The following is an 18,257-nucleotide window of genomic DNA, read 5'->3' as shown; positions in this document are numbered from 1 at the left end:
CAATCCCAAATCAATACTATAAGAAGGCTGCAGTAAACAGCAGTGTTTTCAGCCCTGATTCAAATGAGCTGACAGTTTGTACCCCCCTCAGAGGTTCAGGGAGTTTGTTCCACAAGTGTGGACCACAGAAGTTGAAAGCAGCTTCACCCTGCTTGGTTCTGACCCTGGGGACGCTGAGTAGACCTGTCCCTGATGACCTGAGGGGTCTGGATGCTTCAAAACATGTCAGCAGCTCTGACATGTATTTAGGCCCAAGCCCATTCAGTGACTTATAGACCAGTAACAGGATTTTGAACTCAATCCTTTGACACACAGGGAGCCAGTGCAGTGATTTAAGGACAGGTGTAATGTGGTCCATTTTCTTACTGTTGGTCAGGACTCTGGCAGCAGCATTTTGGATGAGCTGCAGGTGCTTGATTGATTTTTTACTGAGACCTGTAAAGACACCGTTACAATAATCTAGCCTACTAAGAATAAATTCATGGACGAGAAAAACTTTGTTCAGTAGGTGGCAGTAAAAGCACTGATCTGACTCTGCTGATGTCAGCGGTTTCTCTTTTCTATTTGTATGTAGGGAAAACAACAAAAAAATGGAAGTGAAAGCAGAGTTTCCCCTGAAAAAGCCTGGCACATTGAGATGTGTGTTGTCGAAAAGGTCACTCTGTAGTTCTGACCACAGGAAAAAAATCGATTATGGATGTTAAAAATTCAAGTGTGTGTGTATGTGTGTGTGTGTGTGTGTGTGTGCGCATGCGTGTGTGTGAGTGTGTGAAAGATATGTAATTTTTGGTAATCAAGTGAGAAATTTAGAAAATGACATCTCTCTTTATGTCACTTCCTCTGATGACGGGAGGAAAAGCCGTCGGGTGTAAATGAATGTAATCACAAACGCTGACTGATGCTAAGATAAAGTCCTCCTCCACTGCCTGGTGAGCTGATTGCATTTTGATAGGATTAGTTTTCCTTGGAAACTTTTGAGGAATGTAATTGTGTGTGTTTTCTTTTCTCACTGTGGCTTGTTTCAAGAGGAAACGAAAGACCTGGGATTTGCCCCGCAGGGGTTTATGACCTGTTTCTGACTGATTGTTGTAGTTCATTACTCATATTCACTGTTTCAGCCTGACTTCCCCATCTCTGTATCTCGCTCCCCCACAGAAACACTTCTCACAACATTCCCATCATACGGTACCCACTCTCAATGATGGTGGCCACTTCCCTCCGTGTGAATCCACTCTGTTAGAGAATCACATCAACACAGAGTCATGAAAGCCTGCAGCTCCCCACCTGTGAACTGAAGAAGCCTCTCGGATGAGAGGTGAAATATCTTCAAGGTAACTGAAGCAGTCCAGTTGACTTTGACGCAGCACTTCAGCGATACCAAGACTGAGAATCTTCACCGACTTGTGGTGATTTAATGACCGACTTTAGCTCTGAAGTTTGTACTTTTTGTAAAACAAAATCATCATCATCATCATCATCATCATCATCATCATCATCGGGGTAGAGAAAGTCGAGTCCAACTTTTCAGAGCAATGTCACAAACAGTGTTTTCTGGCGGGTTGTACAGACCTCGAACAGAATTGAAAAGTTTCCTGTTCCAGAGCAGGTTCTCCGTGATGATGAAAAGAACTCTCTAAGTGAGTCAGGTAGAACTCTCACAGGAAGATGTTCAAAAAAAGAACACGTTTCACTTTTTCTTTTTTTCAACTTTACTTCATGGCCACTCTGCCACCTGATCAAATTCTGATAAAAAAAAGTTAATCATAAGGGAACATACATATTTAAACAGCATTTTTATCCCACAAAAAAGGACAAAAATAATTAACAAAATAATCATAAAAAAAAACGTTTAAATTATTAATCCATTTATTATGAATTTATTACACCTTGTAGGCAAAATTAAATCTTTTTCAGAGAAGCATCACGAGCAAGGACCAGATCCACCGCTGGCCTATAAAAGCTCAAGAACTCCCCAAGCATGTGCAGTAGCACCACAGAGTGCAACACTGCTTTGAAGGGTGAATATCCTGGTGGTGGGGGCATACACTCTAGCAGCACTAACACACTGTCGGTCTCACTCTCAAAACCCCCAGGGTGTTCAGCAAGTCTTGGATGTGAACCCGCGATATTATAGGCCTCAAGCATCTCCGCCACTACTGGATCAACAAGACGCGATGCAAGGGGAGGCAGATTCATATCAGTTGCTCCACCAAGCACGGAATGCTTTCATCTGTGCGCTTTTGTCAGTCTGTAAACAGAATTATGCAAAAACTATCCAGAGCGAGGAGTCAGATTTTTAAATTTATCATTAATTTGACGTGTTGAAAAAGACAATAAAAAAACAACTAATATACAAACAAAATAGCTCACAACAGATATTTGTAAAGGGGTGGAACAGTGGGGCAGAGGTTAGCGCTGTCACCTCACAGCAAGAAGGTTCCGGAGCACAGGATCTTTCTGTGTGGAGTCTCCATGTTCTCCCTGTTCCTGTGTGGGTTCTCTCTGGTACTCCAGCTTCCTCTCACAGTCCAAAGACATCAAGAGAGGACCAGGCTGATTGATACTCTAAATTGACCGTAGGTGTGAGTGTGAGTGTGAATGGTTGTCTGTCTCTATGTGTTGGTCCTGTGATGGACTGGTGACCTGTCCAGGGTGAACCCTGCCTCTCACCTGTAGTTGCTGGGATAGACTCCAGCCCCCCCCCCCCCCCCCCCGTGACCCTTAACAGGTTAAGGAATAGACAATAGATTCTAGATATTAGATCGATATTTTTAAAAGATCACGAGGACTTTAATGCAAATCCATGCTGCCGTATTCCTAATGATCAGTTATGTTATTAAAAAATTACATCGAGACACATAAAGAAAAAAGTTTTTTTTAATGAAAGTCTTCATCATGAATATTTTAGTTACAGGAAATGTTCCTCTGCCTCTTCCTTCTCATGCTGTATTTCTCAAAACTTATTTTAGCACCTTTTTAAAAAAAAAATTGGTGCACATCTGCATTCTATAAGTTCATCATCTAATCAAACTCACCCGATCATAATTAATACGGATATATTGGTTTTAGGTTTGAACCCAGGTTGACAAAGTTGACAATTTTTCAGAGCTACTGCTTGTGTCTTATAATGCTCAAGCAAATCAGTGTTCAGGAATCTGAATTTTCTTATTAGATTTTTTTCCCCCCTGTTGTGTATTTGCATTTTATGGGACTTCTTTTCATGTTAATTCCTCCAAAATTCGCAAACAAATTACCTCAGAGTCTCACAATCATTATTCTAAAGTTCCTCTAATTTAACTTCAAGCGTCCTTAAATCAAAAATAAGCATGCAGCTCAGTAATTCGCTACTTCGCAGCAGCAGTGCAGTGCTGGTTCTTGAAAGCATCGCTGCACATACAACAGACCAATGGCGATGACGAGGCTGGAAAATTGTAGAAAGATGCTAAAATGAACATGAAGAAGCTTCATGTGGAATAGAATGAGGAGTCTATAATTTGGGAATAGACCTGAGATGCAGAGTAAATATGTTTGTCCTTTTAGTTTCAAACGACTGCGATGCTTTGAATTTCTATTCAAAATTTACTGAGATTCTCATCAAGGAGTTCCCCACCCCCATCCCAATCTGATGATGTAACGTCAGTCTGGTCATGTGTAGTTGTGTCAGCAGTACAGCATATCTGAGTCTAAACAAACGCGTTTCAGCACTTCCTGTCTCATGACCCTCTATTAAACCATCCACTTCCCCTCAGTAACAGCCTCAAACATTCCTCTGACACTTCTGTCTTTGGCAGTTTTTCAGAGCTGATCAGCTGATGGTGCTTTGATGAGAATCCGCATGCCTTTTGAGCAATGGGATTATCAGAAATGCTCATGCAGGTAGGCGGGGTATATGATGAGTGAGTGTGTGTTACCACCCTAAAACTCGACAGCACTAAACACAGAGTTGACACTGGTTCGAGGGCCCTGCCTTTTGCAGGCCTTTTGTCGGGAAATTCAAGTCTCCATGCAGGCATGAAAGTTGAGATCATTTCCAGTTTTGATCAAATGTAACTGACAGATGTCAGTAAACATTTTCTTCTTGAAATGTAGACGATGGAACAGCAATTTTTTTTTGGATCAACTTAGACTCTGACTACACTTGAATTCTCTATAGTCAGAAGACTATAATTTATTATTCTTTGTATCAGCAAAAGTTCAGGGTGTGCCGTGTTTAAGATGAACGACATACTTAACCTATGAGAACTGCTGAATTTTATATCTATGCTTTTGGCTATCTGGAGTCCACTCACCAAGGAGGGCTTTCCACAGCCGGGACCTGGAAGAAGTCCGCTGTTCTAGATGTTTGTCTTCCAGGTTGTCTCAAAACTGGGAAACCCATGAACCTGCATGAGCATCATCATTCTGAAAGAGGAAAAGGCCATTTTCAAACTGTTGCCATGAAGTTTGTCTGAGGTATCGTCTCAAATCTCACAGAATAAAAGTAAAACCATGAAACAAAACAGAGGAGTTCCTTCTATATTATAGTGGCCTTCTTAGATTTTCACTCAGAAGTGACGGTGCAACTGTGTACACGCATTCACGCAAATACTGAGCGGTGCATACTCACACCTCCAAAAATGTACTGTACCACAGCTTGAAGTGATTTTTGTGCTCACACAATGTGTCAAAAGGAAAACAATCCATCCAACAATCCAGTTTGCTCTCCTGGATCTTTGATCTGGTGTGAAACAAAACAAGATCTTTTGAGATCCTGCGAAAAAAATATTCAAAGGGAAATAATTCTTTTGGAAAGTGGTGTAATTCTTCATTCCTTCCCCTCTCACTGTCAGGGAAAATGAGGGGAATTCCTGAGTGTCTGGAGTTGAGGCTGGACTGCAAAGTTATTGGCAGTCTTGACTAAGGAGTAATTTTTATCTATTACTACCTCCACACCCAGCAGTGCACACACGGTGGTCCTAAGAGGATTTTGTACAATGGCGAGTCGCATTCTGGCAGAAAGGCCAGATATGTTTGGTTGCGTCAGGGGTGGAAATGAGCCTGGAAATTATCTGCAGGCCTTTTTTTTTTTTTTTTTTGCTGGCAATTTTACAATAAAATTACAATCATTTTTCCGACTGTCTGAGGTTCGAGGCTGAGATGTAGACCCAGGAAAACATGAAAACATGTTATGAATGAAGCTGGACGCAGCTGGTTTCTATTCGTTTCGTTTTCCACCGCGCCTGATCCCATGGGCACAGTTGCACAATAACTGAGACAGTTTGCGGAAAGTCACTCAGTCTTGTCGTCTCACCTCCCGTACTGTCAGCGAACGAGAGGAGGCGTGAGGTTCGGGGGGGGGGGGGGGGGGGGCGAGGGGAAACATTTGCTTCCGTGCTTTACCCTCCTTGACCGAAACAGACCGTGGACTATAAAAAGCCCTGGTGCCTCCAGTCTCCACATTCACCTCTGTAGCTGGACGGATACCCCGAAGACACCGCTAACACCTGGATTTATCTTTGCAAAGCTCAGACATTCGAATGGGAAGCGAAGAAATGGACGTCGAGTCTCTGGAGAAGAGCAGCCGCCGGCGTGGGGGCTGCCTGGATGTCTTTCTCATCGTGTCCATTCTTGTGCTGTTTGCTTTGGTGTCGGCACTGACCGTAGGTCAGGTGATGGTGGTGAAGGAGCTGCTCTCCAGAATGGGGTCCTTGCCTCCACCGTCAGAGTTTGGCGCATCCACGTTCATAAGAGCCACGTCGGGCCCGGCACACAGGGTAGGTGATTCACTGATGTTTGTTAAAGTCATTCAGAAACAAAACAAAACACAATGTCGTGATTTACAGTTTTGTTTGACAGCTGCAAATATCTGACCTTCAATTATCGTTACTTGTCAACAGATGCAGAACTTCGCCTTCCTGGAGGCGACATCAAGTAAGTCTGCGTTTCCTTTTGATTAAGGCAACTAGGAGAGTAAATAATAAACGGAAAGGTTAGATAGGACATGACTGGATCTTCTTTCGGTATCGTGAACCAGTCCTGCCTCTTCCGAAATGTTTGGCCCAGATGTGTCAGAAATATATAAGCCATAAATGCCTGAACTGCCCTGGATTACGTCTCAAGGTGTGGTTCAGAATCTAACATGTGCATCACTAAACTCAGTAAACATCAGTTAAATGGAATGTGTTTGTCTTTTTCTGCAGGCGAACTGAACAACTCCACTATGTCCTGGGCTCCAGTCTTCTACGGTGCTGGGAAGTCTGTAGGAAGCAACTTCGTCTTTGACGAAGCGCATCATTCACTGAAGCCTAAACGACAAGGGACTTATTTCATGTACGTTCAGCTCAACCTCACCTGCACCTTCATGTGCAGCACAGGCCTCCTCACTGTCCGTCTGGGTGATAAACTCACCTGTGAGGTGGAACTGTCAGCAGATTCGACACGTGCCAGCAGGAAGTGCTGGACAGTGAGCTGGATGGACGCTGAGACGCGCCTCCTCGCTCAGATGACGATAGCAAAGGAGCATCGAGAGAACTGGAAGCTGGAGCTGACTGGCTCCCATTTGGGCATGTTCTTGGTGGACTAACAAGGGGACTTTACAGTCATCAAGACGCTGATCTACCTGCGACCTGAAGGGTCAGAAGCAGGAGATGAACAGGGACAGATGCTGGTGCCATTTTTCAGAGGTGCAACACAACAACGCTGAGATGGTTGAAGAGGAAATAAACTGATGCACACAGGATACGGAACGATGACCTCATTCAGCGTAAAAATGTGTAATTAAGCGCATATTTATTTTGTAAAGTCGAACTATTTATATTTATAACAATCTCGTTATATTTAAAATTGATTTCAGGTAGATAACACTACATTAGTGTTGCGGTGCAATACATTGACTTAAATGACTTTATGATTCTTTTGTCATTTTATAGATGTCTTGGAACATGAAACAATGTGTGACTTTGATTAGCCTAAGTTCAATAAACTCATTGCCTGTGATAAAGTGGAGCCATTTCACCTACTTACACAGATGATAATTCTAAAAACCGTAGAGACAAAGTCCAAAAAGCCCCAGATGTATCGTATATTGTCCATATACAATCATTTAATCCTGGTTTACAAAGTTCTTTTGTCGTAGGCAGGTTCAAATGGTTACTAATGTATTGGTCGCAGGTGTAAACTCTTGTGTTGCCGTTTGAAAGTGTATGTGATGATACACGACATGTCTGTTTCATGTAACCCCTTGTCCACTTGTCATCGATGTTACACTGTTTTAATCCATTTATTTATTTTTTTTATATGCTTATGAATGTTAAATAAGGAGACTTCAATTGAACTTTGTGTGCTTTTTCTTACCTATTTCATATAAAATATAACAGCACTGGAAAACACAAAGAAAACTGATAAAAAAAGGACAAGGTTGAGCTGAGGGGCAGGTCAGTATAAGATTAGGTTGAATTGTAAGGTAAACTATTGATAGCAAAATAACAGTGTTGTCATCAAAACATACTTTAAATGTGGACCATGAAATGAGAAAATGTTTTCTTTTTGAATCGATGTAAGTCCTATGGACAAACTACATATGAATGAATGTTGTTTTGTATGTTTTTAATAACAAACATGGTGAGAAACGTGGATCTTGTCACAGTTCTGCTCAGTAATCTGCCAAAGCTGGAAAATGACAAGTGTGAAAGTGACTGTGACGACGTCACAAGTGGAATTTGAAAAAGTTGCAGGTAAGGGGAAAGTTCCCTACTGTTTTACTGGCTGTTGGGAGGAAGTGGAAGCACGTCACTTCCTGTTAGTTTACCATTTGTGTGGTTTAGAGAGAAGAAGAAAAAAAAACAGTGCAAGAAAACAAACTAAATTACGTATCCGGTGTTCTGTATACTCCAAATGTTGATGTGAATGGAAAATAGCCTGTAATTATGATCTCGTTAAGTGATCGCCCACAAAAAGCAGAGGGTATGCCAGGTATGTTTTAAATGTTCTGGTTCAAAACACTGTGGAGGATTAAATGGCGTCATTAAACAGGAGGTGTGAATAGAGTGCACCTAAGAACTTGGTCACGAGTTACTGTGAGGAATGTTTTCTTTGGCAGCAATACCACGGCGACCAACTTTAGTATTTTGCCGTAAAAATAGCAGACTGTTGTAGCTGGACTCCCCTTCATAGGTTTGATAAGAGACTCAGCCTGAAGATATCTCCTAGCGCCACCTAGGGGTTATATGAGGTTCACCTAATTTAACCAAACTTTATTTGATTCAATTCAAAATTACACTGTCTGAGGATGTAAAGCAACATAATATGGGGAAAGTGTGTTCTGTAGCTCCCCCTAGAGGAAAGACAAAGTGATGTTGCACTCATGAGTCTGCTCCCTCACTCCAGTCAGTATCAGGTCTCACCTGCCTCAGACACACATTCTCTGAGGACCCTCCAGTTGCTTTATGGATTGTTACATGTAGAAATGAAAGCATCATATTTCATGTAATGCTCTTTTTTTAACATAAAATCTTATTTTTCAAATTAACTTACACATATGTTCAAAAATCAAAACCTGAGGTAACGGAACTGCAATTTTAGTGATGATCCAGTTACCTTTCTTACCTACGCGAGTCCCTGACCCTCACTCTTCTCACACACCTTTAATCTCGTTTCCTCTGTCGGATGTAGACCCAACAGTCATCCATGTGCCTCTCTACACTACGTCTGTTTGCTTCTTTGTTTCACAATGCAACAATGACAGTGAAACTTTCCCTTCTACACTTTAAGAGCTGAGTCAGCAATTAAACCTCATCATATCAGCCCCCCCCCCCTTGATGCATCTGATACACAACCACATCCTTTTCTCTACAAAGATGTTTGTTGTTTTGCATGTGTTTATGAAACTGTCTGCATGTCTGCACCTGTGACCTGCATAACTGCAATTACGCTCAGTTTGCTGATGAGATCCAAGCCTGTGTGTGTTTGCACAATCTAGTGTGCGGGAAATCAAATCACTATCACTCACACCCCCCCCCCTTTTTTTTTTAAATAAATTATATAGAAATATATTGTCAGACACTTGTATTACTCAACATTTAAAATAAAATGTTTTATTCACATAAACAATGAATGAATAAACAATGAATGAATTAAATAAAATACTCATTATATACTTTTGGCGGCGCAGTGGAGCAGTGGTCAGCACTGTCGCCTCACAGCAAGAAGGTTCCAGGTTCAAGTCCCGGCTCCATCACAGGATCTTTCTGTGTGGAGTCTGCATGTTCTCCCTGTTCCTGTGTGGGTTCTCTCTGGTACTCCAGCTTCCTCCCACAGTCCAAAGACATCAAGAGAGGACGAGGCTGATTGATACTCTAAATTGACCGTAGGTGTGACTGTGAGTGTGAATAGTTGTCTGTCTCTATGTGTTGGCCCTGTGATGGACTGGTGACCTGTCCAGGGTGAACCCTGCCTCTCGCCCGAAGGCTGCTGGGATAGGCTCCAGCCCCCCCGTGACTCTTAAGCAGTGGCAAAATAAGCAGTAGATAATGGATGGATGGATTATTTACTTTCCAAAGCCACAGGGAGCAGCAGAGGGATTAAAGAGCCACATGCAGCTCCAGAGTGTGGGTTGCTGACCCATAGTCTAGTTGATGGATATAGTCTGAATATCAGATACTTTTTTTATGAGAATACAATCATTTGTTGCTTTTTCATAAGTGGTTCAGTTGCTTTTATCAAGTAAAGAATATATTAGGTTGAATATATTAAATCTAGATGTGTAAATGAAACGCACATGAAAGCTAACCACAAACAGAGGGATATGCTTCTATGGAGATATCATAAAAGCCCCCATGAAGTTTTCAGGATTTCCTGGACGCAACTTCTGTATATTCTCCAGCGTGACAAAAACCTGATCTCCATGATGCAAGTGAAAGATCCCAGCAAGGAAACTTTCCCACAGATCATCTCCACTCGCCTTCTTCTCTCGTATATATCCTTGGTCCTGGCAGCGAAAACTGGAGGAAAGAAGCAAGAGATGTCACAAATCTACATCGTAGCAAATGTAGTTGCTGTTATTGAGGCTCCTAACAGGTCAAATATGTGCAACAAGAGAGGAAGGAAGTGCTAACCAACCTTTTAGATTTCATCAAGAGTATAGATTTGTCGTAGGCCCTCGTGTCTCTCATGACCTTGTGCTGGATAAGAGAACACTCCTCGGCTGCATTTAACAGCACTTTAGAGTAGATGTAGTAGTAACCTTCCTGCTCCACCAACAAACGGCCATTCTTGTAGCCCATGAGGTAGGTAATAGCATCCCCACCCTTATTTTGCCACTGCACCACATTGTTCTCACCCATGGGATTTTCAGAGCCTACTTAGAAGAAAAAAAAAAGAATGCTGCTATAAAAAAGGAGATCACTTCAACCCAATTATTAATTCCGGTATTTAGAAGATTCTTACACATCAGGTGCGCAAAGGGCTTCTTCTGGATTTGTCCCAGAGGCGGTTGCCTTGGGTGAACGTCACTGGAGTCTGTTCTCAAAAGAAGGAGCAGTTTAGTCGATTAGCATGAACAGCATTATTCAAATCCATTCTTTCAAAATTTGAATGTTTTATCTTGAGTAAAACAAGTGTGATGTATCACCTTCGGGTCCTCTTATGGTATCACCCTGAAAAACACACACAGAAAAAAGGTGTGATATGCGTGACTCAGTACACAGCCTGTTACGTTATGTCTTCAACATACCTGCAGGGCAGATGTTTTCAAACTGGACTCGTTTTGGCAGAGATGATCAAATTTACAGTGAGAGAAGACCTACTGGGGAAAACCAGAGACAAGGAGAGAGAGGGGAAACACAGTCAGAGAGTGAGAGTGAGAGTGAGAAGCAATTTTTTTTTTGCAAATAACATGCAAGAGCAAGTTGAGTCTTGCCTTTGCAAACCAAAAGAAATGCATTGTTTAAACCCCCCCCCCCCCACACACACACACACACACACACACACTCACTCACACACACACAGCATGGATTCATCCACATGATAACTCAGGATGAAATTCACACATACTTTGTACAAAAAAAGTTCAAAAGAAAATACATTTTAAATGTTGTAAATGTTTTCTAACCCTAACAAGTTATCACTAGGGTCTCTCTGTAGAGTGTACCTGACTGTTGGTGTTATTTTTGATGCTACTGAGCTGCTGCTTGTTTGATACTTACCTGTACAACTTCAAAATCATTTAAAAACCCCGTAGTGTAATTGAGCAACTTAATAGTGAAGCCGTAAATTTGCGATTAAGAGAGTACAGAAGGGGAAGCAAAACTAGGGAGTCTATCTGATTCAAGCGTCAGTGTGTGCTGCAGAGAACAACCCACATCAAATGTGCTGGGCTGATCATGATGTAAAGTAAAACAGGGAAATACTGGACTAAGACATTTTGCTACGTTCGGAGCATTGTGGGTTTTCACTTCGCACAAGTTAGACACACACATACAGACATCAGCGTCACCTCAGTGTTTTTATAAAGTTTATAGATGAAACATCCCTCGATGACAAGTCCCAACATGGTCAGTCCCACCAGCAGGGTGAGAAACTTTGGACCTGCTTGCGCCCATCTCGGTCTCTTTGCAGGGAGCGAAGGGTAGTAGTTGGCCTGACTGTCGACCACAAACACCTGTGGGCAGCCACCAGCACGTCCCTCTGCCATCCCACCCAATCACACTGCACCTGAGAGGTAAGGTCAGAGGGTTCCATTTGATGAGCGAAAGGAGGCAGAAAGAGGAGGGCTAGACAGGCCCGAAGACAGATAGACAGGAGAGGCCTCCAATGATACATCTGCTGTTACAGAGGATCAACACATTTTGCGCAAAGGATTGCACAACAAAGGTGAGCTTGGATTCAAATGATGTTTCTCCGCAGCTCGATCCCTCATCCAGCCACATCAGCTACTTTCCTCTGAAGCTCAGAGGTTAAAAAAAAAGTCCAATTAAAAAAAAAGCAACAACTCAACATTATCATCACATCTATTGACTTTTAATAGACATACTAGCAAAAGTGTAAAAAGCCTCACCTTAGGGCCAACCTCTGAGTCGTCCTCCCCTCGCTCTTCTGCTGTCAGCTATCACCAATATTGCTGTTTTTAAGCAAGCTCATATAAGGAGGAAATGAAGATGGGAGTGAGAGAGAGAAAGAGTGGCGTGCATGTGCATGGGACACTCCCTACAAGCACTGAACATAGTCATTGGCCCTCAGTTGACACTTCCTTTTCTCTCACTTCAATTTCTCAAATGTTGCGTCTTCTGTTCTCTTCTTCTTGTTGTATTTCAATCCACATTTCCAGGCTTTCTTCGGGGTCAGTTTCTGAGAAACTTCCACATTTTCGTTGTCTGGCTGAGTAATGCTTGTGGCATACCTTCACCCTATTGTACAACGGGACTTCTGGCGTTTGTTTTTCACAGCAGAGATGTTAGGGTTCACACTCGACTTCAGACCACTGCCATAGATTTGCTCTCTCAGCCACATTCATTTCTCTTTCACTGTGATGTCACTGATAATCAAGTGGATATTTACAGCTAAAAACCGCAGAGACTGAAGATGTGACACAAGACAAATGTGGCAACCTACCTCTTTGAAAACATCATATTTACAGTCTTTGCTTGACTCTGACTATTCTTTTCCACTCCACGAGAGTGAATCAAAGTTTGAGAGTGATTATGTGACAGAGGTCTGATCAGTAACTGTTCATTCGTTTGAAATTTTTGCATTGCTTTGTTGACTCAGTCTTAAATATGTAGGGGCAGCACAAACAAAACTGGGCAAACAGTTTTGCTTCAACCATTAAAAAAAAAAATTTCTACTCATGCTTTGTCTTCTCACACCAAGAGATTTTGGAAATTATTGTCTTAAACACTAAAAACCTTTGTTTGACCTTTTTTCCCCCCCTTGAGATTGGTCACACTTTTATTTCCAGAGTGAAACTTTGAGCTCTTAACACCAGATTGTCTTTAAAGGGGGCAATTTGACATGACAGACTCCATATGCTGAAGCAGTGTGACACACACACACACACACACACACACACACACACACACACACACACACACACACACACACACACTGTGTTGAGTGGAGATAAAGATGCAGGGAGGACAGACGGAAGTCTATATTTGTGGTTGACCTGAATGAAGGCAATTGTTCCATGTTAACACGGATCACAGCATGGACGAACACCCAGCGGTTGCTGTGCAGGAATTTTCACTTTAGTACGAAAACATAAGAGACTGATATACTGTATTTAAGGAAAATGAAAACAGAACTCAACAAAAGGACCTGTTATTCCTTTCTGTCTGATTTTGTGTGTGTGTGTGTGTGTGTGTGTGTGTGTGTGTGTGTGTGTGTGTGTGTGTGTGTGTGTGTGTGTGTGTGTGTGTTTCGACCTCCTTACTTTCAACATGTTAATCAACTTCCCTTTTTTGGACAAATAACATCTTTACAAACTGCTCTCAATTCCCATTTTATACCATTTTAACCACATCTGCTTAATTTAAAGGGACTCTGTCTGAAATGACAGCTCCATTTACTCTTTACTGTTTGTTATTTTATATTTTAAAACAGTTCCCCAAATAATAAGAAAAGATACTCACACTGAATTCATTTTTGTAACCCATCACCCATCAGTGATACTCAGGAATGTCCAAAACCTCATTCAGGGTCTCTTTTGAAGTAAAAGGCATTTTACATGGATGACCTTCATGATTACAGCAGAAAATGCACAGGAATTCATTTGTCACATGTCACTGGAGACTAGGCTGCATCCATCCATCCATCGTCATCTTCCGCTTATTCCTACACATTAAGGGTCGCGGGGGGGCTGGAGCCTAGCGTCAACGGGCGAGAGGCGGGGTACACCCTGGACAGGTCACCAGTCCATCGCAGGGCCAACATAGAGAGACGAACAACCATTCACACTCACAGTCACACCTACAGTCAATTTAGAGAATCAATCAGCCTAGTCCCCAATTGCATGTCTTTGGACTGTGGGAGGAAGCCGGAGTACCCGGAGAGAACCCACGCAGACACGGGGAGAACATGGAGACTCCACACAGAAAGATTCCATGCCTGAGCCAGGACTCGAACCCGGAACCTTCTTGCTGTGAGGCCACAGTGCTAACCACTGCACCACCGTGCAGCCCTAGGCTGCATCCAATAAATTAATTAAAGAGTTGATTTTTTTTTTAGGCGTCATTTAGTCAAAATCAACATCCATGTATCCTTACGTACAGCTACGATAACAGCTCTGAGAGAAAAGTACAACTACACTACCGGTCAAAAGTTTGGACAATCCTTCTCATTTAACGTTTCTTCTTTATTTTTACTACATTCTACATCATAGATACATACTGAATAATGTAACATATGAAGTAAGATGTATGGAATTATGCAGCAAAGAAAAAAATGTTAGATAACAGTCACTGCAACCCACTCACCGTCACAGCCACACCCTCCATCTCGTCCTAGCATATGGAATTGAAGCTGCACATCTAGTTGTATTTCCAAAGAACGCGCTTTTATCTGACCATCAATTAATCACTTTTGAATTTGTATTCATCGACTACACTCCACTCATGAAAACTGTAGTTTCCAGATGTTTGTCTGATCAGGCCGTAGCTGGATTTAAGGAAGCGATTCCATTGGCGCTAAATTCAGTGTCATGTCCTATTATAACAGAGGACACTGATGTCAACCTTCGTCCCTCCCAAATTGATCATTTTACCGATTGTTACAAACAACTATTGCCCCACTAAAATAGAAAACTACAAATCCAAGGAAACAAGCACCTTGGTACAATTCCAAACCAGACAGTTTAAACAAAAAACCCAGAAGTTAAAGAGAATATGGCGCTCCTCCAAACTGGAGGAGTCACATATAATCTGGCAAGATAGCTTTAAAACCTATGAGAACGGCCTTCGTAAAACCAGAGCAGCCTACTACTCAGCACTAATTGGGGAGACAAAGAACAACCCCAGGTTCCTCTTCAGGACTGTAGCCAGACTGACTGAGAGCCACAGCTCTTCTGAACCAAGTATTCCTGTTTCCCTGGGTAGCAAAGATTTCATGGACTTCTTTAATGACAAAATTCAACTTATTAGAGAGAAAATTCATCTTTTCCTGCCATCAGCTGACAACATGGCACCTATAACCTCAGAAGCCTTAGAGGCAGCTGTAGAACCAGACATACACTTTGATAATTTTCTCCCATTAGCCTTCATGAGCTTAGTACAATAATTTCCTCCTCTAAACCCTTCATCTGTCTTCTAGACCCCAACCTACCTGGCTAAGCTGCTTAAAGACTCTCTACCCCTCGTTAGCTCCTCTCTCTTGGACATGATCAATGTGTCGCTGTTGGTTACGTCCCACAGTCCTTTAAAGCAGCAGTAATTAAACCCTTCTCAAAAAAGCAACCCTGGATCCAGAAGTTTTGGCCAACTACAGACTAATATCTCTCCAAAATCCTGGAGAAAGCAGTTGCTAAACAGCTCTGTGACTTCTCCACAGCACCAGCCTATTAGAGGATTTCCAGTCAGGTTTCAGGATTCATCATCACACAGAAACAACACTAGTCAAAGTTACCAATGACCTCCTACTAGCATCAGATGAGGGACTGGTCTCTGTGCTGGTCTTATTAGATCTCAGTGCAGCTTTTGATCCCATTGACCACCATATCCTTCTGCAGAGACTGGAACCTGTCATTGGCATTAAAGGAACTGCACTAAATTGGTTTAGGTCATATTTACTGGGTTGATCTCAGTTCATACTCACTAATGATAACCCCTCTGAAACCACTGCAGTCAGTTATGGTGTTCCACACGGCTCTGTGCTTGGACCAGTCCTCTTCACCCTATACCTGCTTCCTCTAGGTCACATTATTAGGAAACACTCAATTAATTTTTCACTGTTATGCAGATAATACGCAGCTGTACTTATCAATGCATCCGCATGTAACAAATCAGCTGACTAAACTGGAGGCCTGTCTAAAGGAATTAAAACATGGATGACCCACAATTTCCTTTTATTAAACTCTGATAAAACTGAAGTTATTGTGCTGGGCCCAAAACATCTTAGAGACACCCTATCTGATGAGATAGGTACCTTGGATGGCATCACCCTGGCCCACAGCACTACCATAAGGAACCTAGGAGTTCTCTTTGATCAGGATCTGTCCTTTGACTCCCACATTAAGCAAATTTCTAGGACTGCTTTCTTTCATTTACGTAACATTGCTAAGATCAAACACATCCTATCTCAAAACGATGCAGAAAAACTAGTCCGTCCTTTTGTCACTTCCAGGCTGGATTACTGCAATTCCCTCTTATCAGGCTGCACCAATAAGTACCTAAAGACTCTCCAGCTGGTCCAGAATGCTGCTGCCCGCGTGTGGACTAGAACTGGTAGAAGAGACCATGTCTCTCCTGTACTGGCCTCTCTGCATTGGCTCCCTGTCCAATTTAGAACAGAATTCAAAATTCTCCTTCTAACTTACAAAGTCCTCAACAGTCAGGGTCCTTCATACCTGACAGAGCTCATAGTCCCTTATTATCCAGCTAGAACCCTTCACTCCCAGGATGCAGGGTTACTGGTGGTTCCTAGAGTTTCTAAAAGTAGAATGGGAGCCAGAGCCTTCAGCTATCAGGCTCCCCTCCTGTGGAACCATCTCCCAGTCTCGGTCCGGGATGCAGACACCCTTTAAGAGCAGACTTAAGACCTTCCTTTTTGATCAGGCTTATAGTTAGGTCTGCTTAGGCTGGCCCTTAGATATGCTGCTATAGGCTTAGGCTGCTGGGGGATCTCCCATGGTGCACTGGGCTTCTCTCGACTCCTCTCTGTCCTCCTATATGTGTCATATATAAATCACACTCATACGTGTCTTTTTCTACGGAGCCTTCCGGCTCTCCTCATCCCAGATCCCGGGTGCTGCTGGAGGAGGCTACAGACCTGAAGAGCCTCAAGCTGCCACCTGTAGCTCCACCTGCTCACGTCCCCGTCTGTCCATCAGTCTCTTCCCTTTCACTCTCTCTTTATCTCTGTCCCTCTCTTTCCTTCTGTATATCTGTCTTCCTGCATCATCTGTCTTTGTCTCTGCCCTGCTCTCCTGCTCTCTTTCCCCCCAACCAGTCAAAGCACCGTCCCCATTGAGCCTGGATCTGCTCGATGTTCCTGCTTGTTAGAAGAAAGGTTTTTGTCGTCGCTGTTGCAGGATGTGCTGCTCATGGAGAATTGTTGGGTGTAGTTTGGACCTGCCCGACTTGTAAAGTGTCATGAGTGATTGGCGCTATACAATTAAAACTGACTTGACTTGATATTTTTTATATTTTTGATTCCTCAAAGTTGCCACCCTTTGCTTTATTGACATCGCTGCAAACCCTTGACCTTCTCTCAGTGAGCTTCATGATGTCATCACCTGAAATGGTTTTCACGTCACAGGTTCGCCTTGTCAGGGTTCATTTGTGGAAATTCTCGCCTTTTTAATGGGGTTGGGACCATCAGTTGTGTTGTGCAGAAGTCAGGTTGGGTCACAGCTGACAGCTCTATTTGACAACTGTTAGAATTCATATTAAGAAAGAACCAATCAGCAAAGTAAAGAGAAACAAAAGTCCATCAATACTTTGAGAACTGAAGTGCAGTCGCCAGAACCACCAAGGGCTACGATGAAACTGGCTCACGTGAGGACCGCTCCAGGAAAGGAGGACCAGGAGCCTCCTCTGCTGCTGAGGACAAGTTCATCTGAGTCACCAGCCTCAGAAATCGGGTCAAGAAACACAATGAATGGACTAACAGGCTGTGTGAGGGCTCTTTGACCAAGAAGGAGAGTGATGGAGTGCTGCACCAGATGACCTGGCCTCCACAGTCACCTGACCTACAGCCATCCAGATGGTTTGGGATGAGATGGACCGCAGAGTGAAGACAAAAAGGCCAACAAGAGCTCAGCATCTCTGGGAATTCCTTCAAGGCTGTTGGAAAACCATTTCAGGTGACGACCTCATGAAGCTCATCGAGAGAACGCCAAGAGTGAGCAAAGCAGTAATCAAAGCACAGGGTGGCTATTTTGAAGGATCTACAAAACACACTTTGAATTATTTCACAATTTTTCTTTCATACAGAATTCCATGTGTTCATTCATAGTTTTGATGCCTTCAGTGAGAAACTACAATGTAAATAGTTATGAAAATAAAGAAAAACCATGAAATGAGAAGGTGTGTACGAACTTTTGACAGGGAGTGTATATATTCTTTACAGCT

The 18,257-nt window shown here is 42.7% G+C and overlaps 2 protein-coding genes across 3 annotated transcripts; one reads left to right on the top strand and one right to left on the bottom strand.

Annotated features, from left to right (window-relative positions):
• Window positions 1-5,374: 5,374 nt before the first annotated feature.
• LOC147257183 (uncharacterized) lies at window positions 5,375-7,312 on the top strand. Its single transcript, XM_086210123.1, has 3 exons — window positions 5,375-5,753; window positions 5,877-5,910; window positions 6,180-7,312. Exons 1-3 carry the CDS (start codon window positions 5,517-5,519, stop codon window positions 6,560-6,562), a joined length of 654 nt encoding a protein of 217 aa, XP_086066249.1. The 5' UTR covers window positions 5,375-5,516; the 3' UTR covers window positions 6,563-7,312.
• Window positions 7,313-9,114: 1,802 nt separating this feature from the next.
• LOC147257182 (tumor necrosis factor ligand superfamily member 14-like) lies at window positions 9,115-12,129 on the bottom strand. 2 transcript variants are annotated; one of them, XM_086210121.1, is made up of 7 exons: window positions 12,032-12,129; window positions 11,471-11,688; window positions 10,709-10,777; window positions 10,607-10,631; window positions 10,423-10,494; window positions 10,096-10,336; window positions 9,115-9,977 (listed from the first exon to the last, which is right to left on the bottom strand). In XM_086210121.1, the coding sequence occupies exons 2-7, from the start codon at window positions 11,666-11,668 to the stop codon at window positions 9,788-9,790; spliced, it is 795 nt and encodes a 264-aa protein (XP_086066247.1). In that variant the 5' UTR covers window positions 11,669-11,688; window positions 12,032-12,129; the 3' UTR covers window positions 9,115-9,787. The 2 variants fall into 2 exon arrangements, with proteins under 2 accessions (XP_086066247.1, XP_086066248.1); XM_086210122.1 differs by having other exon boundaries at window positions 9,116-9,977; window positions 10,096-10,333.
• Window positions 12,130-18,257: the final 6,128 nt, after the last annotated feature.

Source organism: Aulostomus chinensis, chromosome 8 (genome assembly GCF_037954235.1).
Source record: "Aulostomus chinensis isolate RoL2024-O1b breed Wild chromosome 8, RoL_Achi_v1.0, whole genome shotgun sequence".
Classification (NCBI taxonomy): Eukaryota; Metazoa; Chordata; class Actinopteri; order Syngnathiformes; family Aulostomidae; genus Aulostomus; species Aulostomus chinensis.
The sequence above is the reverse complement of the archived record's forward strand: the minus strand, read 5'-3'. Positions and strand labels throughout refer to the sequence as shown.